Source organism: Mesoplodon bidens (assembly GCF_964165515.1).
Source record: "Mesoplodon bidens genome assembly, chromosome: 12".
Taxonomy (NCBI): Eukaryota; Metazoa; Chordata; class Mammalia; order Artiodactyla; family Ziphiidae; genus Mesoplodon; species Mesoplodon bidens.
In genome coordinates this window covers 48,275,473-48,301,321 of record NC_138168.1, presented here as the reverse complement: position 1 = coordinate 48,301,321, position 25,849 = coordinate 48,275,473, and the positions used below count along the sequence as shown (strand labels likewise).

At 38.7% G+C, this 25,849-nt stretch overlaps 1 protein-coding gene across 1 annotated transcript in view; it reads left to right on the top strand.

The window, feature by feature from the left end:
• The window catches only part of HDAC2 (histone deacetylase 2), a 39,592-nt gene extending 37,784 nt beyond the window's left edge, over positions 1-1,808 (top strand). The window contains exons 13-14 of the mRNA XM_081251131.1: positions 304-361; positions 1,450-1,808. Coding sequence (XP_081107257.1) covers positions 304-361; positions 1,450-1,480 — 89 coding nt within the window. The 3' untranslated portion in view covers positions 1,481-1,808. The remainder of the gene's footprint in view (positions 1-303; positions 362-1,449) is intronic.
• Positions 1,809-25,849: the final 24,041 nt, after the last annotated feature.

Sequence of the window (25,849 nt, the reverse complement as noted above, 5' to 3'; positions counted from 1 at the left end):
CTCCCACAGTGCTATGCTCACGTCTGTAGGCTGGACTTCTTCACAGCACATATCCTGGCTGTAGTGCTGTGATCCCATAGAAGAAAACTTCCCAAAGGCAGGACTGCAGTGTTATACTGACACCTTAAACCTCTGTCATTTAGTACAGCACCTAACACAAAGCTTATTTAGTTACTGATCTCCTGAATAGTAAGATTGTGTATGGCAGTTTTTAATATTTTAAGTAAGATATATTTTAAAATAAAATGTGTACACTTTATATTTCAAAGTAGGTGTTAATCTTTTCCCAATTTTTGTTTTTAGATGTTAAAGAAGAAGATAAGTCCAAGGACAATAGTGGTGAAAAAACAGATACCAAAGGGTAAACTATATTCTTTATCTAGTAATTTTCATATACTATAAGTGAGCACATACTGGGGTTGGGGTGGGTGTACATGTGTTCTTTTGAGAAGTACTGAACTGAACCTGGAATATCAGTAAGTTGTTATGAGATGCTCTGAGTTTTAGTCTGTAATGGTACATAAGAGAATATATGTATCTTAACTATTAGTTTATATGTCATCTACTTTCTCATTTTTCATTTATGTAGCTTGCTTTTAAAAAATTACAAAGACTGGTAATAATCAGTATTGTAACTGAATATAGATCAGTTTATATTCTTGAACATAATTTATCTGAGCCTTGTTTTGCTATTAACTTTTTTTTTTTTAATTAATGTATTTATTTTTGGCTGTGTTGGGTCTTCATTGCTGCGCGCGGGCTTTCTCTAGTTGGGGCAAGCGGGGGCTACTCTTCGTTGCGGTGCGCGGGCTTCTCATTATGGTGGCTTCTCTTGTTGCGGAGCATGGGCTCTAGGCGCGCGGGCTCAGTAGTTGTGGTTCATGGACTCTAGAGCACAGGCTCAGTAGTCGTGGTGCACAGGCTTAGTTGCTCCGTGGCATGTGGTATCTTCCAAGACCAGGGCTCAAACCCGTGTCCCCTGCATTGGCAGGTGGATTCTTAACCACTGTGCTACCAGGGAAGCCCGCTATTAACTTTTATATAGGCACTCGTGATCTTTCATGGTGCTCTTATTTCTGTATACATAATTTTTTAGTGTTGTGAGACAGGTAAATTTAAGAAGCACTGGGCTAGCATAACATAATTTTTTTTTAAACCGTACATAAGTTTTTTAAAAACTGTAGTTGAGGTTTTTATTGTTGGAAAGCATGTAAATGCTTGGCCACACATAATTTTGTGCTAGCCTTCATAGGATGACTTGGAATAGATTGTAAAACCACTAGAAAGATCAAGGCAGTCAGTACTCCAAAAACACTCAAGGCACTACCAGCTTAACATGTTTCTTGGTAGGAGCCAAGAATGAAGACTCAATGAAGAGTGATCCATTGGTCGGTGCATTTAAATGATGATTATGCTGTTTTTAATATTTCATGTTGCCTCTTTTAACAGAACCAAATCAGAACAGCTCAGCAACCCTTGAATTTGAGAGTCTCATCACTTTCAGTGAGAAAATATTGGGAAGAAAAATGTTTTGTTTTTGAAGACTTCTGGCTTCATTTTATACTACTTTGGCATGGACTGTATTTATTTTCAAAATGGCTTTTTTTGGTTTTGTTTTTCTTGGCAAGTTTTATTGTGAGTTTTCTAATTATGAAGCAAAATTTCTTTTCTCCACCATGCTTTATGTGATAGTATTTAAAACTGATGTGTTATATGTCAAAAAACTGCTCTATTAAAGAAGTAATTGGCCGTTCTGAGCTGATTTTTCCATCTTTTGTAATTATCTTTATTAAAAAATTGTACTTGGATTGTCTTTTGTCTGTTTATTACATCATGGAGTCTTTTTTCATAGGCTAATGACATGACTGTTTCTGTAGAAATAGAATACACTAGAGGTGGAAGATACCGACTTGCAACTTCAAAGACATCCATAAACTATTTCTTCAGGAAATTACTGTATTTACAGTAATTATTATTTCTTAATGTAATAGGAGTTCTACAGTCTTGTCCTCTATAGGTTAACCAGTCAATGTTGGTGAAGATTGATATCTCATTATCATAATTTATCTCTGAAATTAATGATACAAGCTATGCAATTGAGATATAGGAATTATCTTTGAGCTGAACCAAAGATTCTCAAAAACTGGAAATGGAGATTCTGAGTTGAAAGAAGAAATCCATAATCAGAAAAGGAAACTATAGCTTCCATACTGAGCTATATGTGACTCTTTTGCCAACCCCCACAATAAACCAAGTAGACAAGAAATTGTATGGTTGTGTTTTACCAGAACTTTCCTGTGTTTATATTAAGGCTAAAATAAAACCTGCTGTTTAGACAAAACCTGGTTCTTGTACCGCATTTACATGGTATCCAGGTTCCACAATTACACCCAGGTTTCCAAATCAAGGAAATCAACACTTAAAAGTCATTTATGGTTCAATTTATTGAGTGTCTACCCATTAAGGCTTTGAGTATGCATCTGGACATAAAGGGGAAAATGCCTGCTCCTATAGCTTACATTCTAGCAGTAGAAAGCAGACAAATGGGGTAATTTCTACTAAAATATGCAAAGGAGAAAGTAAAACATTTCAGAAACTTGCCAAAATCAGTGAAATCTCTCACAAAGCCCAAATTGATTATTTTGATATAAAAATTATAGAATGCTAGACAACAGGTCAGTCAAAAATGTTTCTCTAAAAGCCTGTGTTATCAGACATTCACAAAAGCACCTGGACTTTTGTAATGAACAGCCATTCTCCCACCTGTATTTAACAGATGTTTCACTTTAGCCATATTTGGTTCAAGCTTTTTTTTTTTTCCTTTAAATAAATTACACATAAGAAGCCCTCCTTATCACTTTGCCATTTAATTTCCCTCCCACTCTTCAGAAGTAACCATATCTTATCCATGTTTTCACTCTTGCTGCACATCTGTCAGCATATAAACCCTTATGACATTAGGAATTACAGAATTCAGTCTTTCATTAGTGAAATAGTGACATGCATTTAGTGTTTGCGAAACAAATGGTATTGCATGTGTACACTTCTGTAACTTGCTTCTTTACATTTTAATTATCTAACCCTGTTTAACAAGTACAGCTCATTTTAACTGCTCTGTATTAATGTTTGATTACAAGGGTATACCAAAAATTTGTTTCAGTACTGAGGTGAGCCTGCTTGGTCACATTTAGGTTTTGTTTTCCTATTTACAAATAGAAGCATTTATATAAAACTGAAGCCTCAAGAGAGTATGAAACAAAGTTCAGCCAAGTGACTGAGTACGACATTAATATACAGAAACCAGCAGCTGTTAATATATCTGAACAATAACCAGAAGATCTGTTGGAAAAAGGATGATCCCATTTACAAGAGCAATAACAAAAATTTCTAGAAATAAAAGTGTAAAGAAGCTATGGTTCTGGTATATAGTGAAGAAGATCGTAATACAGGATGTATAAATACCCTAATACATTTGGAAATTAATATTGGATAAAAATATTTCAAGTTGATGAGGGAAGAGAGATCATTCCTTAAGTGGTATTGGGATAAGGGGTAGCCAAATGGGAAAAAGTTTTATGCCCTCTATCAGAAGAATCAGATTAGTTGGAAAGGGAAAATGAAAAGTACTAGAAACCATAAGGGACTTTTCAGAAAGTACTAGGCCTTTCTAAGTATGACACTGAACCCAAACTGTAAACAAAATGATATTTAAAAGATTCTGTAGGCTAGCAACTTCTAATTGAGAAAAATGACAATTGGGGTGGGCAGTGTGCAGAACTGCAACTTGTCACAGTTCAAGAGGCTAATATCTAAAAGGGTTTTTTTAAGGCATGAAGGATGTGGAGAGTTAACTGGGAAAAAATGCAAATAAGTATGAAAAGATCTTTAACCTTAATTTAGGAAATGAAAGTTAAAAGCTATGAAGTTACTTTAAAATTTTTTTACCTAATTTTTTAAACCTATCATAAAGAACAACTGTTGGCAAAATTTAAGGAAGTTGTGTTTTGCAGTAGGTTGTGTAAGTCAGTATAACCTCGAGCTTAATTTGACATTCTATATCAAAAATAATCTGATTTAAAATGCCACTTTGGAAAATATACTTTATGTGCAATATGACTTTAAGAAGTCTTCGTTATGAAACATTGCTTAAAGTAATAAAAGATTAAAATGGCCTAAATGTTCAATATAGGATGTGTTGAATGACACTTAAGAAAGAATACTATAGAGCCATAATTAACAATAATGAGAATTATGTACTGTATATATGGAAATACCTTCAAGTCACATCATTAAGTGAAAAGAGGAAGACCTGGGACATGTGACATACCTTTTGTGTAAAATGAAAAAAATAGGCAAAATTACTTGATTATACAAATATCTAGGAAAGGTGATCATGAAACGTAGCATTGAAGCATTGGCTGCTTTCATGGGGATTTGAATGCTGGACTATGTGAATATACAAATTTAAAAAAATGTTTATTGGAGTATAGTTGATTTACAATGTGTTAGTTTCAGGTGTACAGCAAAGTGATTCAGATATATATATCCTTTTCCAGATTCTTTTCCATTATAGGTTATTAGATAATATTGAATATAGTACCCTGTGCTGTACAGTAGGACCTTGTTTATCTATTTTTATATATAGTAATGTGTATATGTTAATCCCAAACTCCTAATTCCCCACTATCCCCTTTGGTAACCATAAATTTATCGTCTATGTGTTTCTGTTTTGTAAATAAGTTCATTTGTATCTTTTTTTTTAAGATTCTGCATGTAAGTATCATGATATTTGTCTTTCTCAGTCTGACTTCACTTAGTATGATAATATCTAGGTCCATCCATGCCACTGCAAACAGAATTATTTCATTCTTATGGTTGAGTAATATTCCATTGTATATATGTACCACATCTTTATCCATTCATCTGTTGATGGATATTTAAGTTACTTCCATGTCTTTGCTATTGTAAATAGTGCTGCAGTGAACATTTGGGTGCACGTATCTTTTTGAATTAGAGTTTTCTCCGGATATATGCCCGGGAGTGGGATTGCAGAATCATATGGTAACTATTTTTAATTTTTTAAGGAAGCTCCATACTGTTCTCCATAGTGGCTGTACCAATTTACATACCCACCAACAGTGTAGGAGTGTTCCCTTCTCTCTACACCCACTCCAGCGTTTGTTATTTGTAGACTTTTAAGGATGGCCATTCTCATGGGTGTGAAGTGATACCTCATTGTAGTTTTGATTTGCATTCTCTAATAATTAGTGATGTTGAGCATTTTTTCATGAGCCTGTTGGCTATCTCTATGTCTTTGGAGAAATGTCTATCTAGATTTTCTGCCCATTTTTTGATTGAGTTGTTTGTTTTCTTTTTGATGTTGAGCTGTATCAGCTGTTTATATATTTCAGAAATTAATACCTTGTCAGTACTATCATTTGCAAATATTTTCTCCCAGTCCATAGGTTGTCTTTTGTTTATGGTTTCCTTTGCTGTGCAAAAGCTTTTAAGTTTATTTAGGTCCCATTTGTTTTTGTTTCCATTATTCTAGAAGGCAGATGCTGCAATTTATGTCAAAGAGTGTTCTGCCTATGTTTTCCTCCAGAAGTTTTATAGTTTCTGGTCTTACATTTAGATCTTTAATCCATTTTGGGTTTATTTTTGTATATGGTGTTAGAGAATATTGTAATTTCATTTTTTTACATGTAGCTGTCCAGTTTACCCACCATCACTTACTGAAGAGACTGTCTTTTCTCCATTGTATATTCTTATCTCCTTTGTCCTAGATTAATTGACCATAAGTACGTGAGTTTTATTCTGAGCTTTCTATCCAGTTCCATTGGTCTATATGTCTGTTTTTGTGCCGGTACTATACTGTTTTGATTACTGTAGCTTTGTAGTATAGTCTGAAGTCAGGGAGCCTGACTCCTCTGGCTTCATTCTTCTTTCTCAACATTGTTTTGGCTACTTGGGGTCTTTAATGTTTCCATACAAAATTTAAAGTTATTCTAGTTCTGTGAAAAATGCCAATGGTAATTTGATAGAGATTGAACTGAATCTGTAGATTGCCTTGGATAGTATGGTCATTTTAACAATATTGATTCTTCCAACCCAAGAGCATGGTATATCTTTCCATCTGTTTGTGTCGTCTTCGATTTCTTTCATCAGTGTCTTATAATTTTCAGAGTACAGGTCTTTTGCCTCCTTAGGTAGGTTTATTCCTAGGTATTTTATTCTTTTTGATGCAATGGTAAATGGAATTATTTCCTTAACTTCTCCTTCTAATATTTCATTGTTAGTGTATAGAAATGCAACAGGTTTCTGTATATTAATTTCCTGTCCAGCAACTTTACCAAATTCATTGATGAACTCTAGTAGTTTTCTGGTGGTGTCTTTAGGATTTTCTATGTATAGTATCATGTCATCTGCAAACAGTGGCAGTTTTACTTCTTTTCCAATTTGGACTCCTTTTCTTCTCTGATTGCTGTGGTTAGGACTTCCAAAACTATGTTGAATAAAAGTGGTGAGAGTGGGCATCCTTGTCTTGTTCCTGATCTTAGAGGAAATGCTTTCAGCTTTTTCACCATTGAGTATGATGCTAGTTGTGGGTTTGTCATATATGGCCTTTATTATGTTGAGGTATGTCCCCTCTATGCCCACTTTCTGAAGAATTTTTATCATAAATGGATGTTGAATTTTATCAAAAGTTTTTTTCTGCATCTATTGACGTTATCATGGGGTTTTTATTCAATTTTTTAATGTGTAAATTTTTAAATTTTTAATTAACTAAAAAATATGAACAGATCATTTCTGGTCAAAGGGATGGAAATTTTATACAACCTTACAGCTTTCTTTTCCTTTTCTCAAATTATCTTTTGCAGTGACTTGCAGATTCATGCAGTTCAGTGTTGCTGGGACATTAATGACTATCTTAGTTTCATTTCTTCCCAGGAGAAGGAAGATTTTGCCATGTGGCTAAAAGCCTAACACAAAAAAATAAGGTATGTAAGTCATCGGGAACAATCATGTGGTCCTGACGAGGGTATAGTAGCTAGCAACCATCACTATCATTTCATTCTTTAAAAAATGGCACTTTAAAACTAAGACCTCAATTCAGCAAGGGGGTGGGGGCCAGTCCTTTAAGTTAATGAAGATGCTGTGTTCTCAATTTTTCTCATTTTCCTTGTGGCATGGGTGAAAGCTTCCAAATCCCATTGGTACTATAAGGTAGTTGTATAATTACCAAACCTACTAGCATTCTGTCAATAGGAGATTCTTTGAAGTCCTTATATTGAAGTAATTTACCTGCATCTTCTGGTTTCCCTGGCTTCAGTAAAATTACTACTGAAGCTTCTCTTATACCTGGAGTTCATAGCATTTCTTATTTACATTGTGGTATAAAGGACATGGATTTCAAGGTTTTAAGTGAAAACTTCAATTTGTATGCTATCACAAGTAATAAGTTTCAGCAGCTTAAAGATCCTTTTCTTCTCCACAATCTTGTGCAAGTTACTAACTTCTCTGTGCCTCAATTGCTTCTTAATTTAAAATGAGGAAGATGATAATAGTCCTCACCTCATTAAGGTTGTTGTAAGGATTGAGTCGATAAACAGTTAATGCTCAGCAAGTGTTTACTACTACTGTTGTTGCTATGTCAGGTAAAGGGAGATAGATGGGGCCAGAATTGAGGGAAGTCTTAAATCTTCAAGTGTTATTTAGACATCAGATGAATTGCTTTTGAGCCTTCTGTTGCAGTTCGATGCCTATTAGCATCAAACTACTAGGCCATGGTGGATAGAGAAGCAATCTTTTGACAACTGGTTTTAGCAAGGAAGATATTAACGTTTGGCAAATTTAAGGGGATCTCAATGCCCTTGCAATTTACTCATGGATAATCTGTCAAGCAAAATGGTTGTGAATGGGTTATGGAAAAAATGAAACTATTAAATTGTTATTGGCTATTTACATGCGTTGCAATGTTCATGTGAAGAAATAAATGCTCAGAAGGGTTACAATATTTACAAGCTACTCAACAGTAGCTGCATTTCCTCCATCTTACCACAAGATGGCAGATGTTCCATTGTTTAAAAATTTTTTCTACCCTTTGTGCATTTTCTCCTGTAATCACTTGGTGATCCATTTAACAAGCAGAGTAACACTCATTAACAGGTTCTTCTGCATGCAATATTGGACTCAATACTATTTGAATTAAACTACAATGTGTTTTATTGATTTGGATTTTTCTTTAGGTAGAAAAATTATAACACTGATTCCTGTGCTTTACATCCATAAAACACAGTAGAGTGTATCTGGTAGTAAATGTTACTTGTGACTTGTCTAGTCAAAAGTAGAATGGAAATGAATATTACAGCCAGAGTAGTTTTCTATTTTGGCTGGGAATGGAATCATTTAAAATACACAATAGAAAAGGAGAATTGAAATTTATTTCTAAGAAATGCATCTCAGGGACTTCCCTGGTGGCGCAGTGGATAAGCCTCCACTCTCCCAATGCAGGGGTTCTGGGTTCAATCCCTGGTCAGGGAACTAGATCCCACATGCATGCCGCAACTAAGAGTTTGCATGCCGCAACTAAGGGGCCTGCGTGCTGCAACTGAGGAGCTGGCAAGTCTCAACTAAGGAGGCTGCCTGCTGCAACTAAGACCTGGTGCAACCAAATAAATAAATATTTTTTTAAAAGAAAAAAAGAAATGCATCTCAGTAGAGTGAAGTTCATATGCAGGGACATTGGACTCTTCTTCCACATCTTCTGTTACTAAACTAAGAACCTAACCTCTTTGATCTTTGAAATTATGAAACTTTGCAGAGTTGTGATTAGGATTACTAGTAAGTGCTGGTGGAAAAAATTATAAAGGAGAGCTGAGTCCTTGATTAAATTGTTATTTGCTCTTTATTTAATAATTTACGAATGTTTAAAGGTTGAGGAAATATGTACAAATTAATTATTTCTAAAATAACGTGAATAATAAAATTCCAAATTGGTCAGTGTTTTTGCCAGGTCCACCTTATAACCAATGGTATGTGTTCAGGAGTGAGTTCAACAAAGTAATGAGTGAAATCTAGGACTCTAGTCTCTCTCGAGTTACGAGTTTTGGTTCTATTGATAAAGCAGAAGTTTCTAGCTTCTCTCATGTATCCTTTAACTAATTAGCTTTTTTTGTTTCTTCAGAAATCAACATTTCAAGGGTGACCTCCAATCACGTGGCATATACTTAATTGCCTGATGTGCAGGTAAAACTTTTCAATAAACAGGCAAATATAGAGAAGCAGTTCCTAAGTTAAAAGAGAAAACGTTCTCAATATTGCTTCTGCTTAATAAATACCAACAAAAGGTCATTGGGTTCTGGCAACTAGTAAACTGAATGTTTGACTTAAGAGACAAGAGTTTCTCCTTTTGCCTTTTTTAATTGCACTTTTGCTGTGTCCCTAGGTGAGAAAAGCACTTCAAAAATCTCCTTATTCTGTAGTCTAGCAGGAAAATTCAAACTTGGGTTGCCTTTGATTAGATTCTAGGTGGGATTGAGCTGCTTAAGGGCACTCTTGTGTGCTCCTGTGGTGGATAACAGCCTTCCAGGTACAAGAACTGGAGAGCTACATCTCATCGGCCTTGCAGAAGTTATACTCTTAAATGGGCTGAATTCGAATTTCCATAGGATCTACCTGAAGTGGACATACAGTATTTTCCAGGAAAATATTTTCTCTACAATCCGAAGTCCAAACTATTACTAGCTATCATCCTCCCCATCAGTCAATTGCAAATAAAATTTCTTTTTGGTGAATTAAAAAAATATTATTTTTAGACATATTAACTTGTATAGTTAATGTTTACATGTACTAGGCTTAGGTGCAATTTCTGTGCTATTCCCTTTTGATGGTGAGTACTTTCTTTTTTTCTTTTTTTTTTTTTTTTTTTGCGGTACGCGGGCTTCTCACAGTTGTGGCCTCTCCCGTTGCGGAGCACAGGCTCTGGATGCGCAGGCCCAGTGGCCATGGCTCACGGGCCCAGCCGCTCCGCAGCATGTGGGATCTTCCCGGACCGGGGCACGAACCTGTGTCCCCTGCATGGGCAGGCAAACTCTCAACCACTGCGCCACCAGGGAAGCCCGGTGAGTACGTTTTTAAAATCTGTCTGAAAACCAAATTAACATATGACATCTCTTTAAGTAAATGGTAAAGCATTAGGGTTTCTTAATTTAATGACACTCAATGCCATCTTATTTCTAGAGTTAGACAGAAAGCTCTGTAAGTTCGTTTTATTTCAGATCTATTTATTACTATGGTGGGTAATAAATCTGATTTCCCAGATATGCACCACAGATCCTAAAAGTGATTTAAGGGTAAACAGCCTCATCTTTAGCTTGTTTGTGCTTCTTACTTGGCCTGCTCAAAATTCCATCATCACTTAGAGCAGCAACAGGTAAAGAGCAGTGCACTGGAAATCATAAATATGGAGTTAGCCCCAACCTTTATATTATATAGCTTTGCTTTGACCAAGTCATTTAAATCTCTATGCCTCAGTTTACTAATCTGTAAAACTGGTCAGGTAACAGCTGACAAATAACCATGCTTTTCCACCACTTTTCTTTTACCTGTGGCAGATATCATAAATTGATCATTGTTTTCTGACCTTAAAATCCTTCTCAACCCAGATAGCCATTATAGTTAATCAGAGTTGGCATTAAAGATGAAATGCTTTTGCCATCCCTGTGTTGAAAGATCTTTCAAGTCCAAAATTAACAGTATGCCTTTATGTCTTTTTGCATAATAGGTATGCAATATATTTGTGGTTGTTGAATATAATATACTTACTAGAAATTCTTTTTTTTAATCTTTCCCTCATATCTAAACATTTACCCATAGAGGTTAATTTTTAAAATTTTACATCAGTTCATTATACCAAAAATTTCTATTGGAAAAATATCATAAAGGTCACAGAGACCAAAGATTCCCTGTGCCAGAGCCTAATCAGGAGAGAAAAACCACAATTTGCACATGACAAGTTTAATATAATCATTAATTGTAACAGGATTGGAGTAATGAGGGACTGCCTAGTGAAAAATAAAGAGAATGCTAAAAAAAAAAAACAAACCCCAAAAAACAGCAATAAATAACAGATATCAGGAGAGTCCACTACCCCTAGGGCTGAGAGAGCGTGTCCAAAGAGCCCACCACCCCAACCCAAGACTGAGATCCAGACTCTGGAGAGGAAACATGCATGGCTCTCAGGGTAGCAGAGAAGTCATCGGGGATTGTCTGGGTGGAAACCCACTCTGCAACACCTGCCGGAAATTCTCCCTCTAAGGTGCTAGGGAGATGCTGCTGTCCATTGTGTGATGGGGCCAGGCGCTAGAGAACTGACTGGTGATGCAGGAGCCAGGTGCTGGAGAAGCCATTCACACTGCAAGGACCTGCTGAGGAGAGCACACCAGAACCGGAGAAGAGAAGCCCCTCCTCCTTTAGCACCCTCTACTGACAAAGCCTGGTATCGTGCCAGTTGACCAAGCAGAGGTATTTAGAAGAATCAGCTCTAATATTACAGTGCAGGCAAAGAAGGCTCTATTTGGAACTGAGAGGAAATAAACTCACAACTGGCCTGTTCCTCTTCCCAGAGGACTCTCTGGTGTTAGCTGTTTTGTGCAATGGAGTAATAAATCATCAACTGTTCTCTCTCTGGGCTCAGGTAGGCTAGACTTGAGTCACTGTCGCCTTGCCCACCTAGAAGCAAATCCACTCTTCCTTCCTGCACAACTATCCATATCTCTCTGAGCCACTATCACTACCACTTGATTTCCTCTTTACTGCTTCTTGAACCTTTGCTAGTAATTGCCTAACACAGATTCCTGTGTCTCTAGGAGCATTGAGTATGAGTAAAGTTTAAAATAATGAACCTGTGTAGTCTTGGGGTACGAGTACCAGGAAAATGAACTTCTTGATTTATGCCATAGGGAACAGAGGGAACTCTATAAACAAAACTTGTTTTAGATCACTTGCTGAAGCCAGGTAACATTGGAGTAATTGTGACTACTTATGCTTAGTAAAGCTATATAAGGTAGTATAAAGATCACCACTTACTATCTTTGTGGCCTTTTACAAGTTTCCTAAACCCTCTGAACCTCAGTTTCCTCATCTATAAAATGGGAATAATATCAATTTCAGATAGATATAAAGATTAAATGAGATATGAGTTTATCTCTGGTCCTTCTTAAAACCACTAATATATTAAAAAGGAGCAAAAACTAAATCCAGAAGGAGAATGGAAGTGGATATTATAGCAGAAAAGAAAAATGATCATTTTGGAAAGTTACAGAAAGTGATGATTGGAACCAACTCCTACAAGGGTAAAAGTCAGGAAGCAGTCAGTTCCTTGTCAGAACTCCAGAAAGGCATAGAATGGGAGGCATCACTGAAATCTGCAGTGCTAATTGGAAGTGAAAGTGGGATGATTGGTGATGTCTTTAAGAGGATCAACTAGATCTCTAAATACCTTTCCCTACCCTGAGAAGCCTGGCAGTCACCCCACTCCTCCTCCCCAGTAGAAGAGCTTTGCCATCTGCAGAAGATGAACCAGATTGACTCTGGGCTTGGAGACACAAGACCTGAGGTGACACCCTGAAAAAATGAAAGCCTTCATGCTAAATTGTGAGACCCTACTGTGTCTCAATGTATATTTTTTGTGTTTATAATTCTTGGCGTTCATTGAGCTTCTTAGATGTGTAGATTCATATATTTCATCAAATTTGAAAAGATCAACAAAATTGACAGACTTTTAGCTAGGCTGACTAAGAGAAAGAGAGAATACATAAATAACTAAAATCAGCAATGGAAGTGAAGACATTGCTAACAAACTTACAGAAATAACAAGGATTATAAAAGAATAATATGAAGAATTATGTGCCAAGAATTTAGTAATGTAGATGAAATGGAGAAATTCCTAGAAATACACAAATTATCAAAACTGACTTAAGAAGAAATAGAAAATCTCAATAGACATAACAAGTAACGGGGATTGAATCCGTTAAAAAGAAAAAAAAAAACAACCAACCTCCCAACAAAGAAAAAAAGTCCAGGATCAGATGGCTTCACTGGCAAATTCCAGTGAAGAAGAATTTATGCCAATACTTCTCAAACTCTTCCAAAAAATAGAAGAGGAACACTTACTATCTCATCCTATGAAGCTGGTCTTTCCCTGATACCAAAGCCAGATGAAGACACAAGAAAAAAACTACAGACTAATATATAATAGTGAAATGTTATAGGAATGAAATACTGATACATGCTACAACATCAATGAACCCTGAAACCATTACACTAAGTGAAAGAAGCCCGACACAAGGGGTCCCATATTGTATGATTCCATTTATATAAAATATCAAGAATAGGTAAATTGTTAGCAAGAGAATGCAAATTGGTGGTTGCCAGGGGCTAGGGCAGAGGGGGAATTGGGGAGTAAGTGCTAAATGGGTATGAGATTTCATTTTGAAGGTGCTGAAAATGTTTTGGAACTAGATACAAGTGTTGGTTGTACAACACTGTGAATGCACTAAACACCACTGAATTGTTCACTTTAAAATGCTCAATTTTATGTTATGTGAATTTCGCCTCAAAAAAATGTGTATGTTTATGTTAGGCTCTCTCCTGAATGATGTACTTATTGTAGGGTTCATAGCACTGGCCCTAAATCTAATCTAATCTACCTTCTAGTCTCATGAAAGAGGCAGGCATAGCAAACAAGCAGACAATTATGTAGCTATGATTTTGGTCAGTTAGCTATATAAAAGAGAAGAAGGAGTGGCATGAAGAAAACAGTGAGGAAATTAAGTTAGATCGGGATGTGGGAGAGTGGGGACAACGGGAGGGGGGTGTCAGGAAGGTCTATCTGAGGAAGTGACTTTTCATCTGGGATCTAAAAAATGAGTAGGAATTAAACCTAGTGAGGAGTTGAGTATTACAGACTCCAGACAGAAAGGGCACCTTGTCTAGTGTCCTGAGGCAGAAAAGAGCTAGTACATTTAAGAAGTGGAAAGACTAGCCCAGCCCAGGCCCAGTGAGTGCCCCGGGGTGGCTTCAGTGTGTCCCTTGAGCAGCAGAAGAGTCGCTCATCTCCACGTGGATGCCCCTCAGCCTGCTCAGACTCTGACACTCCACTTTGAGGCTCCTCAAGGTGTAGGCACCTGCCTTGGCTCTGCCTTGTCTAATATACAGTTTTTCAGATCAAATTTTTTTCAGAAAGAGAAGGTAAAGGAAGGGAAGAGGGAGAGCAAAAGGCAAAAACTGGAGTCTTGTCTCTGCCACTGTTAGTACCTGATTTAAGGCAAGTTATTTAACCTCATTATTCCTTAATTGATTAATTACTTAATTTTTTGTGGGAAAAAAAACATGTCCTGTGGTCAGTAAATTAGAGAAATTGTGTATTGGTGGACTAGATACTTTCTGATCTTTGAACATCTTTCTCTTTCATTTCCTGTATTCAATCCATTGGCCTTTGTTTCTTCCTTCATAATATCTTTCAAATGTGTCTATTTAATATCACATATTAACATTATATACTAGGCATTTAAAAAACTATCATTTAGTCTTCACAAGAATTATATATGTTAACTTCACATCCATTTTCTAAGTAGAGAAACTGAGGTTTAGAGGGGTCAGGTACCTTGCTTGGGGTCACGGAGCTCATACGTGATTGAGCTTTTGTTCAAACCCAGTCCTTTTTAACTTTGAAGTCTGTGCTTTTCCCAGGAGTACCTGCTGTTTTCTTTCACTTCTCCTGCAGTGACCTTCCTCGTTTTCCCCATGGACAACACCAACAGCTTCCTAGTTTGCCTTCCTTCCCTCCAATCTCTTTCTGCTTCAATCCACACTGTCCCATACTCTACCCTGCAACCAGGTTAATTTATCCTAAACACATATACCCCCAAAATCGAGGTCCCCAAAGGCTTTTTTTTTTTTTTTGCAGTACGCGGGCCTCTCACTGTTGTGGCCTCTCCTGTTGCGGAGCACAGGCTCCGGACACGCAGGCTTAGCGGCCATGGCTGACGGGCCTAACCGCTCCACGGCATGTGGAATCTTCCCAGACCAGGGCCTGAACCCATGTCCCCTGCATCGGCAGGCTGACTCTCAACCGCTGCGCCACCAGGGGAACCCATCCCAAAGGCTTTTGATTGAATCAAAGCAGGGAGGGAGCTGAGGTTCTAGTAGCTTCACAGAAATGTATCTGTGGGGAAAATTCTTCTGTACCCATTAAAGTTTTCAAAGAAAAAAAGATTATAAATTACTAGAAGAAGGTGAGATGGTTAAAACCTTCCAGAGTACTTGAATATGTGCCCTCAGGTTAGGTGGGATCTGGAGAGGCATGGGACGTGCAGAAGGGATGATCCAGTGGTCTGGATATTGCCTGCTCTCTCCTCTGTTCCCTCTTACATGCCAAGGGGAGGTGGGTCCCTCCCTACTGCACAGGAGACCAGGTCTGGGAAACTTACCAACAATCCACGATGGAAACTGGAAAAGGAAACTGATGTTTTGATTCAGCAAATATTTGAAATTATTTCATTCTAAAGAAAAATATCCCAATTAAAGTGCCAAGCATTCAGTATTCACAAACAGAAAACAGATGCAACATGTGTTCAATTTGAAACCGGCTTGGGAATTAACTCCCCGAAACTGAATGTGGACATATTTAAACAATATAATTCATAACAGAGCTCTGGAGGGGTTTCTAAGAGGAGACAAAGGAGTACTATACACACATTTAGCTATCCCTAGAGTATGGGCATGTACCAAATGTAATAAATATATGTCCGCTATTTAGCTCTGCAATTTCCACATGTTTTTTAAGTGACTGCATTCCTGATTACATAAGACACTAAAATCTTTTCAGAAATATGTGTAGTGGTAATGTTTTTAGAACCAAATTATAAAAATAATTAACCACTGGAAAATATATTTTTTTTCTATTTCTCAAGTTCAATGCTATCCTAAGAAAAATTTTCTGCTTCCTGATTTGGAAAATGAACTTGGAGCCAAGATTTACTTTCTCTTAGAAAGGAAACTTCAATAAAGCTTTCTCGTCCTTTGATCCTTTTAGGAAAATGAGGCTTATCACTCTTCAGAAAACAAAATTCTCGAAGATTTCTCTCATTCCTTTTGCATAAACGTAAAATTGTTTTTGGAGTGCAAAAATAGGATCATAGTTTTTAAAAAATGGCTATCAGGATGGCTAAATTTTAGCCAGTCTTCCATCCAAGTGAATAAAAAAGTTTTAACATGTCTGTAAAATACTTCCATGTGTTTCTAACTAGAAAGATGATGGTGGATACCAAATTGTAACATTTTAGAGTCAATACTGTTGTCAGTATTTTGTATGTATTTTTTTTCTTTGTTTCAACAAATGAGAGTTCTAACATTTTGAATGTGTTGTTTTAGCAACGGTTTTCACATTCAAAATAAATTTACATAGAATCTATTCAACAAATATATAGAGTACTCCCTATATATGAAACATTATACTGTGCTGTTATAAACTTTCCATTTGGATTAAACTTTTATATTGGTTAATTTATGTGTTAATTTTATTGACTGATTTTTTAGAAACAAATTTTCAACCTGATTTTTTTATACTACTTCCTCACTAGTGTACTGTGCAATTGACTATGTACCTCTGTAGTCTCAATTAATAAAAATAGTGGTGGGGCTTCCCTAGTGGCGCAGTGGTTGAGAGTCCGCCTGCTGATGCAGGGGACGCGGGTTCGTGCCCCGGTCCGGGAAGATCCCACATGCCGCGGAGCGGCTGGGCCCGTGAGCCATGGCCGCTGAGTCTGCGCGTCCGGAGCCTGTGCTCCGCAACGGGAGAGGCCACAACAGTGAGAGGCCCGCGTACTGCAAAAAAAAAAAAAAGAGTGGGTTTAATATGGTGTATTTGCATCTAATAAAGTTTAAAATTAACAATCCTATTAAAAATGTGGAATAAGATTAAATGTAAGTAAAATTAGAAATATATAGATATAGTACACGGTCTAAGACTGCTGCAATATAAACATATGTGAACATCTAAGATACTAACATAGATTATATCATTGGCCCCAGTTGCCCCTGCCCCACTTTCCCTCCTCCATATCCGAGCACTTTGCTGTGCCTCTTTTCAGTTCTCTCCCACAGTAGGCATACTTCTTATTGACAGTTATCTAGATTGCATTCATTCTCTACTCTGGGCTTAGTCATTTGGATTTCTTTGGTCAATGGATGAAGCAGCATCAATAGTTTGCTAGCTCCAAGATTAGACCTCAAAAGATTTTGCATATTTCCATTTTCTCTCTTGTGTTCCTGCCATCCACGAGAAAGATATGCCCAGGGCTAGCCACAGGTGCCAGAAGTAGGAATTTAGGCATGTGGAGGTGAATCGCCCCAGCTAAAGTACCCTTGTCAAACCCAGCCCACCAGGGCACAGCTCCCAGCTCACTTGTACCTAGAGCCCAACTCATACCTGCTGTATTAGTTTCCAGGGCTGTCATAACTAAGTACCACAGTCCAGGTGGCTTAAACAGAAATTTATTTTCCCACAGTTCTGGAAGCTGGAAGTCTGAAATCAGATGCTGGCAGGGTTGGTTTCTTCTGAGGCCTCTCTCCTGGGCTTGTAGATGGCTGTCTTCACGTTCACGTGGTGTTCTCTCTCTATGTGTATCTATGTCCAAATCGCCTCTTCTTGTTAGGACCCTAATGGCCTAATTTTAACTTGATTACTACTTTAAAGGCCCTGTCTCCAAATACAGTCACATTCGGAGGCACTAGGGGTTAGCACTTCAAAATATGAATTTTTGGAGGACACGATTTGGCTCATAATATCAGCCAAACTCAGCCTAGATCAGGCAGTCCTCAGGTGTCCAACAGACTCACGTGCTGTAATAATAGATTAGCATTTTAAGGCACTGAGTTTTGAAGTACTTTGTAACAAAATATTAGCTAATCAATACAAATGGTATAAAAACGTTTTTGAATAATTATTGGTGATGAGATTTTGAGTAATTAAAAATATTTTCTTTAAGATTTTGAGTAATTAAAAATATCTTCTTTAAAAATATTTTTTTCTACATATCCTTTTAAACTAGCATTTTGTGAGTGTAAAGTAATACTTTTCCATCATTACAAAAACAGAAAATATAGTAATATATAAAATGTAACCCCCCCCACCCTAGAGGAAATTATTTTCCTATTTACAAACACACACTCATACATATTTTTACACATATAGTCATACATAGTTTACCCACAAAAGGTATTCCATCATACATACTTTAAACTGCTTTTTTTTAAATAAAAATTTTTCCAAGGATAGCGTTGTTAATAAATATAGAGCTACATTATAATTTTAATGACTGCATAGTATGTCTTTTCATCAATTTCCAGAATTTATTTACTAACTTCTTATTGACTATTATATAGATTGCATTCATTTTTCATGATCATTTTATTTTTTTTACTAAAAAAACCAAACCAAAACAAAAAAAACGTGTAATAGTAATGTTTCTTCCTAAAATGCTTTGAGATCTGGGGTTGAAAACACAAAATACACATAGAGACTATTATTGCTAACTCTAGTTTATTGTAAGATTTCAATTTCTGCCAACTTTACATAGATGGCTTTAACAAAGCGTAAAGATGATAATGTAGTTGGCCTTGGTGCAAAAGTCAGTGAATTGAAATAAGGATGATGATAACACCAGAGCTGATGGCTTCATTTTATTAAACATTAATCCAATCAGTATCTACTGGGTTACCTACAAAGTGTGTGACACTGGCCTGTGCACTCCAGAAATGAAGCAGACACAGATGTGACTTCAAATATCTTCCTACTTAGCAGGGGGAGCAGACAGAGAGGTATACAGGTGACCCTGAGGACTCACCACCTTAAGTCCACAAGGCTGCATATGGGATGAGGAAGGAAATTCAATGTAAATTTTGGAAAGAAGCATGTTTTCTAATCTTATAGTTGATAAACTGTACTTCTTTTTTTTTTTTTTTTTTGTGGTACGCGGGCCTGTCACCGTTGTGGTCTCTCCCATTGCAGAGCACAGGCTCCGGACGCGCAGGCTCAGCGGCCATGGCTCACGGGCCCAGCCGCTCTGTGGCATGTGGGATCCTCCTGGACCAGGGCACGAACCCACGTCCCCTACAACGGCAGGCGGACTCTCAACCACTGCGCCACCAGGGAAGCCTAATAAACTGTACTTCTTAAGAGTACTGCTTTTCTTCTTGGTTGTTCTTTCCAACTAAGAGAAGGAAACAATTCTAATTTCCCTAACAACAGGATACATTTAACAACCCTCAATATCTTTCTAAGGAAGAGCCTCCTAGGCAAATATTTTCTTCGCAGTCCCTGACGCTTTGGCCAGCCATCTGTTATTTGTGCTTCTGGTTTCTCTCCTGCCTTCTACCACTCCATTGCAGCCAGCCTGGCCACAACAGGGAGTCAACACCCATCACACAAGGACCCCTCTATCTTCTGACCCCACCAAGGCGGCTGGTGGTGCTAAACTGCTGGTGCCATTTGTTCCATGGCTTGGGGACCCCTCCTTGGCTGTGACTTGGTGCCAGAGAATCTTTACTTCTGGAGAATATGGCGGTGATGTACGTGCATCAGTTCTCCTCCAGAAAGCAAGGCATTCATTGCATAAGTAATGTACCACACAGAAGTGTTTTTCTCTGCAAAGTTGCGAACCTCTTTGGAGGGAACAATATTTTTATCTAAACGCGCTGTTTGAATTTAGGTTAGTGTGATACGGAAATTGTACAAAAGCCATGCCAGCCTACTTTCTGCACTTCTGTCAGTAAACTTAGAAAGCACAGATTAGAGCAGCTATATTGAGTTTGATTACATTTAACGTTTTTAGCAATGCTATGTGTTTTCAGTATCAGGACTCTAGGAAACAAATACTCTGTCTGATAATGTAAATGACAGGTATATTTACTACACACTTAACTTACCTTTGGATATACCTCGTCAAAGCTCTGGGATGCAAAATAATGAGGCTGGGGACCAACAGGTGTATATATTTTCAATCAAGATGAGAAAGGTCTGGGCCAAGGAGGAGATTAGATTTTACACTGGAAGATTTGTTAACAGACTTAATATAGGAAGTGGAAGATAAGGCTAGAGTCATTATAACAACAAGAGCAACAATAATAATAATAGAAACAACAATGGTAATCACAACTATAGTTTACTGAAAGCTTCCTGTTGCTCAGCATTAGGCTAAGCATGGCATATACTTACATTCTTTCTCCTCCACAACAACATTATAGAGGCAAATACTATTATTATCATTATTATTTCCATAGATTGAGGCACAAAGTGATTAAGTGACTTGCTTGTCACCTTAAAGGTAGAAAGTGACAGAGCTGGGATTTTTACCAGATCTTGGGCCCTTAATCACTGCAAGGTACTACTGATGGGCATTCATCTTTCACTGTTCTTTTCTGTACTGTGCAAGCTATTATTTCTTTTATAAGATAATAACAAACACTTAAGGGGAGAGAAAATTGCTCAAGGCTTCTTATTTGAAGAGAACCACTGCTGCAGAGAGCTAAGACCCAGGCCTCCCAATGGGATTCATTATACCGACTACAGTCACTGCCACATTTCCATGTCTAGATCTTTCTAAATGCAAGATGAGACAGTACTTCTAAGGAATTGCTTTGGGATCTTTGCACAAAGTTTCCTATTGACAAATGCACTGCACATGGGGAGGACACCCTTCACAACATAGGTCCTGGGTCGTCCTGGGTGGTGTGCTTGCAGTAGCTTCTCTCTGGCTGTCTCTCTCTCAGAATCATTAATCATGACTTTACTATCCATACCTTCTATATAAATAACCCCCACCCTTCCTCCTAGGCCCACTCCTCAAGCTCCCTTTCCTCCTTAGCTCACCTCCACCTTCCTCATTCTAGGGGAGTCCCTACCGGCTTTGGCATTATCCACCTGTGCTCCAGCCTCCTGGAGAACAGTGACACCTTCGGTCCACAGATGACCCAGGCAGCGATCCAGGCAGCCAGGGAGCTGGAAGCAGAAGAAAAGACGCACTGCCACTCTCTTACCTACTCTTTCAGGTCAGTAGAAGCTGCCTTTTCGGGAGCACAGCAAGATACCTGACCAGTCATGAGGGAGGGTGCAGTTTCTTTACAGCTTTAATGAAACTTCAGAGTGATGAATAGCTTCAACATGTCTTATTGATGCCATGTCCACACTCACCTATATTCACGTTGTCTCTTACAAGCTGTGAATCTCATAGAGCATTTGGGATAGGCATTGCATGGCGCAGTAATTAAACTCATCTCAGGCCTCCTCATTAAGGCCAGTGAGGTCTGTTATACCTTGTGTTTTCATTGACTGCTGAGGAGTCTTTGAAAATTCATTGTCATTTGCCCTTCTGTGAAGCTGGGCAGTGATCAACACTAAGTACAAAAAAAGGAACAAACTGCTGATACACACAAACAGCATGGAGGAACCTCAAAAACTTTATCCTAATTGAAAGAAGCCATATAAAATGACTACATATTGGGGCTTCCCTGGTGGCGCAGTGGTTGAGAGTCCACCTGCCGATGCAGGGGACACGGGTTCGTGCCCCGGTCCGGGAAGATCCCACATGCCGTGGAGCGGCTAGGCCCGTGAGCCATGGCCACTGAGCCTGTGCGTCTGGAGCCTGTGCTCCACAGTGGGAGAGGCCACAACAGTGAGAGGCCCACGTACCACAGAAAAAAAAAAAAAAAAAGACTACATATTCTATGATTCCACTTATGTGAAATGCTAGAAAGGGCAAAGCTATAGCAACAAAAGGACCAGAGGTTGCCTTTGGCCAGGGTTTGGAGGAGGCGGTTGACTTCAAAGGACACAAGGAAAGCTTCTGGGATGACAGAAGTGTTTTATATCTGATTGTGGTGGTGATTATAAGACTGTACAATTTCAACATTCATCAACTATACACGTAAAATGGGTGAATTTTATTATGTGTAAATTATACCTCAATAAAACTGGAGAAAAACAAAGTAGCTTTAAAGACAGCATGAGAGGAATAAGCATCATGGAAATCAGGAGGAGAGGGTCGGACTCAGATGACTTTAAAGGAGGAATGGGTTGAACACCCAGACCTCTGCTTATAGGCTCTAATTTTGTGCTTTTCCTAGGTTAGCTCAGTGGGTCTCACACTGCAGGGTTTATAAGATTCACTATACTGGGTTGTATATACAAAACCATGTTTATATGGATCATTTTGCGGATAATTTAAAGTATTTTTCGAGAGTAATTTTGACTACACACAGTTTTTGTCTTTCCTGTTCACTTTAGGTCCTAGCTGGCTAGAAGATGCAATTGCACTGAGTAATAGTGCCAGGATAGGCAGTGGGGTTGGATCTTAAGGTTGGGATCTAAGGCTGGGCAGCCTGTGAATGGGAAAGCCACCCACTCTGCCCATTCCCAAGGCTCGCTCCCAAAGCGAGCTGTGTTATGCTTATCATAACTGGCTACCAAACCACTTCTGCGTTCACACTTTTGCTTCAAACACACAACTCCAGCCATTGTTAGCTTCAAAGAGGGAGGCATTTGCAGAGCTGGCCTCATAATTACTTTTGTTGGTGTTAACTTCTCCTGGCATCACCTTGATCGGGGCTGTCACGTTCCCCCAATACATAAGGTAGAGGTGAACTGCAGGCAGCAGTGCCATCACCAAGGCCTCACTTTTATCTCGGCAGGATTCTCCAGTGAGTACACTCATCTGCCTCCTTCTTGGTCCTCCCACTTGGCTCTGCATACAATAAAGGCAGAGATGATGTCTACTTTGCTTCTATGCATTATTCTGACGTAAGAATTTGGAAAATTTGTGTTAAATAGGAGAGGAATGGAATGACATCCTTCTAGGGCTTCAAATGAGACAGCAGATGTAAAGCATATAACCTGACACCTGATACACAGTAGACACTCAGTATTAGTCTTTCTTTTCACTCCCCCAACCCCTCCAAATCCCTCTTCTTGGAGGCTTTTGTCTGACTCTGTCCCCTAGTGGGAGAGGTGATTCCGTGGAATCCACGGAGGGTGATCCTTCCCTGTAAGGCATGATGGGATTTGGTTGGGAAATGTATATTTCTGGAATAGTTTCAACTTGAACTAGTTTTAAGAGGATATAGGTTCATCTATGAGGACATTTTATAGAGTGATATGTATAGTAAATTAGCTTGTACATTAATTAGGTGATAATTGCATTTTGGTGTGGTCTGAAACTCAATAAACACATTATTGAAAACTGATAATTATAAATTGTAACAATAATAGTAGATGTTGAGATTCACTGCTAATATTATGGAGCCTACTCAGCACAAAGCAAAGAAAAATTTTAAAGTGCAAATTCAGTTCTAGAAGTTGAACTTTACCATTAAAATTGTTTAAATATAAATGCCTGGTGCAGATTTGATCAGGCAGTAAAGACTATTTTGGCCACTAGAGGGAGCTCATACTTTTAAAAAAGTGGAGCAACCACATTGTGCCACCAACAGCCAATGTGGGTTTTTTTTTTGTTTTTTTTAAAATAAACTTCTTTATTTATTTATTTATTTTTGGCTGTGTTGGTTCTTCGTTGTTGCGCGCGGGTTTTCTCTAGTTGCGTCGAGCTGGGGCTAATCTTTTTTTTTTTTTTTTTTTTTTTTTTGCGGTATGCGGGCCTCTCACTGTTGTGGCCTCTCCCGTTGCGGAGCACAGGCTCCAGATGCACAGGCTCAGCGGCCATGGCTCACGGGCCCAGCCGCTCCGCGGCATGTGGGATCTTCCCGGACCGGGGCACGAACCCGTGTCCCCTGCATCGGCAGGCGGACTCTCAACCACTGCGCCACCAGGGAAGCCGTGGGGCTAATCTTTGTTGCGGTGCCTGGGCTTCTCATTGCGGTGGCTTCTCTTGTTACAGAGCACGGGGCTCCAGGTCGCCCAGGCTCAGTAGTTGCAGCACGTGGGCTTAGTTGCTCCGTGGTATGTGGGATCTTCCCAGACCAGGGCTGGAATTCGTGTTTCCTGCATTGACAGGTGGATTCTTAACCACTGCGCCACCAGGGAGGCCTCCAATGTGGTTTTAAAACTCCTAATGATGTTGCACTGATTTTTTTTTCTTTGTTCTTTGAGGCTTCTTTCATTGCTAACGTTCCAAAAGGATGGATACGTGACAAGAATTGTAAATCCGTGTGAATATATTAGCAATGTTGTCTAGAAATGTCCAAAAGTGTAATCTCTGATGACACATAAAGTTATGGATCTAATTTACCTTATTTTTTTTTCCAGAACATAAACTATTTTTTAAAGGTACTTTCTTTTAAATACCACATTTATTCAAAAGGAAAGTTTTAGAATTATTTATTTTGTTTTCATTTTTTCACGGATGGGAGAATTGGTGTCATAATTTTACCATTTCACATATGATACATGTATGAAATATGTAGTGTTTCAGGGTCATATCAACCTCTGGAATGTCCCCTAAAACTACTTCTTTTACCAGTGCTCAGTGCCACAGGCAAGTGCAAGAGCTCGTTCTCCCCTGGATGGTCATGATAGTTTTTTTCTTGGCCTCCCCACCGTCACAGGCCACTCCTGTCTAGTGTCTCCTAAACGCAATTTACTTTATACATGGCTCTCAGACTAATTTTCATGAAACAAATTTTTTTATCACATCACCTTTCTGCTCAGAAACCTTTAGTAGCTCCCTATTTCTACAAAACAAAGCCACACATTCCCACGCAGCATTCAAGATCCTATTCAATACCACCTCCTCTTCAGACCCACCAGTCCCAGTCTGGAATAATTCCCTCCCTCTCTTTCCTAAGTTCTCATGGCACTTTTTCTCTGTACTGACCTTTATTTTATGGTTCCTTGAGAGCACGTCTGGTATCACATCCAAGAGCAACTTCTTTAAAGGCATGAGTCCTTGTTCTGACCAGACAGCAAGCTTTGCCTTAGCAAATATATGAAGCTGAAGGTCTGCCTAAGAGAATCAGAATGGGGAGACATTCTGAGGCAGCATGAATAGAACCTGGTGTTCTATTGCTATGTAAAAAGCCATCTCAAACTTAGTGGCTTAAAGTGACAATTTATTATTATCTCTCAAGCTTCTGGGGGTTGACTAGACCTAGCTGGATGGTTCTTGCTTGGAGTCTCAGGTGCGTTTGCAGTCAGATGGTGGCTCAGCTGGAGTCATCTGAATGCTCAACCAGGCTGGACGTCCAAGATGGTATCCTCACTTACGTGTCTGGCCATCCAGGCTGGAACAGCTGAAATCTCTAGGGGCTCGCCAAGCATTGTGTTCTCTTCATGCGGTTCCTCCATGTGACTACATGGGACTTCCTCAAAGCATGGTGGTCTCAGGTTAGACTTCCTACATGGTGGCTGACTTTCCCCAGAATGGGCATTTCAAAAGACCCTGGTAGAAGCAGCAAGGTTTCTTGGGAAATCACACCCAGAGTTGCAGCCCAGATTCAGTGTGGGAGGGGGCTGTACAGGAGCACAATACTGGGAGGAGTGGTTCAGGGGCCATCTCTGGAGACCAACTACCTCACCTGCTAACATTTTCAATGTGGAAAACGCCTGAAGCTAGACCAATCAGAAGAACTGGAAAAGATCAGGGTAACAAAAACTTAATTGCAAGACAAAAGGGATGGTCAGTCAATATTGTTTAGTACATCCACAAATCCTTTTACCCTCTTCTCATCAAGAGGTGGGAGCTATGCTCCCTTCCTCTAAAACTGGGCAGGCTTTTCTGACTGTGATGCTATGTAACTTCCAAGGCAAGTTCAAAAAAGGCAGTGACGAAAAAAA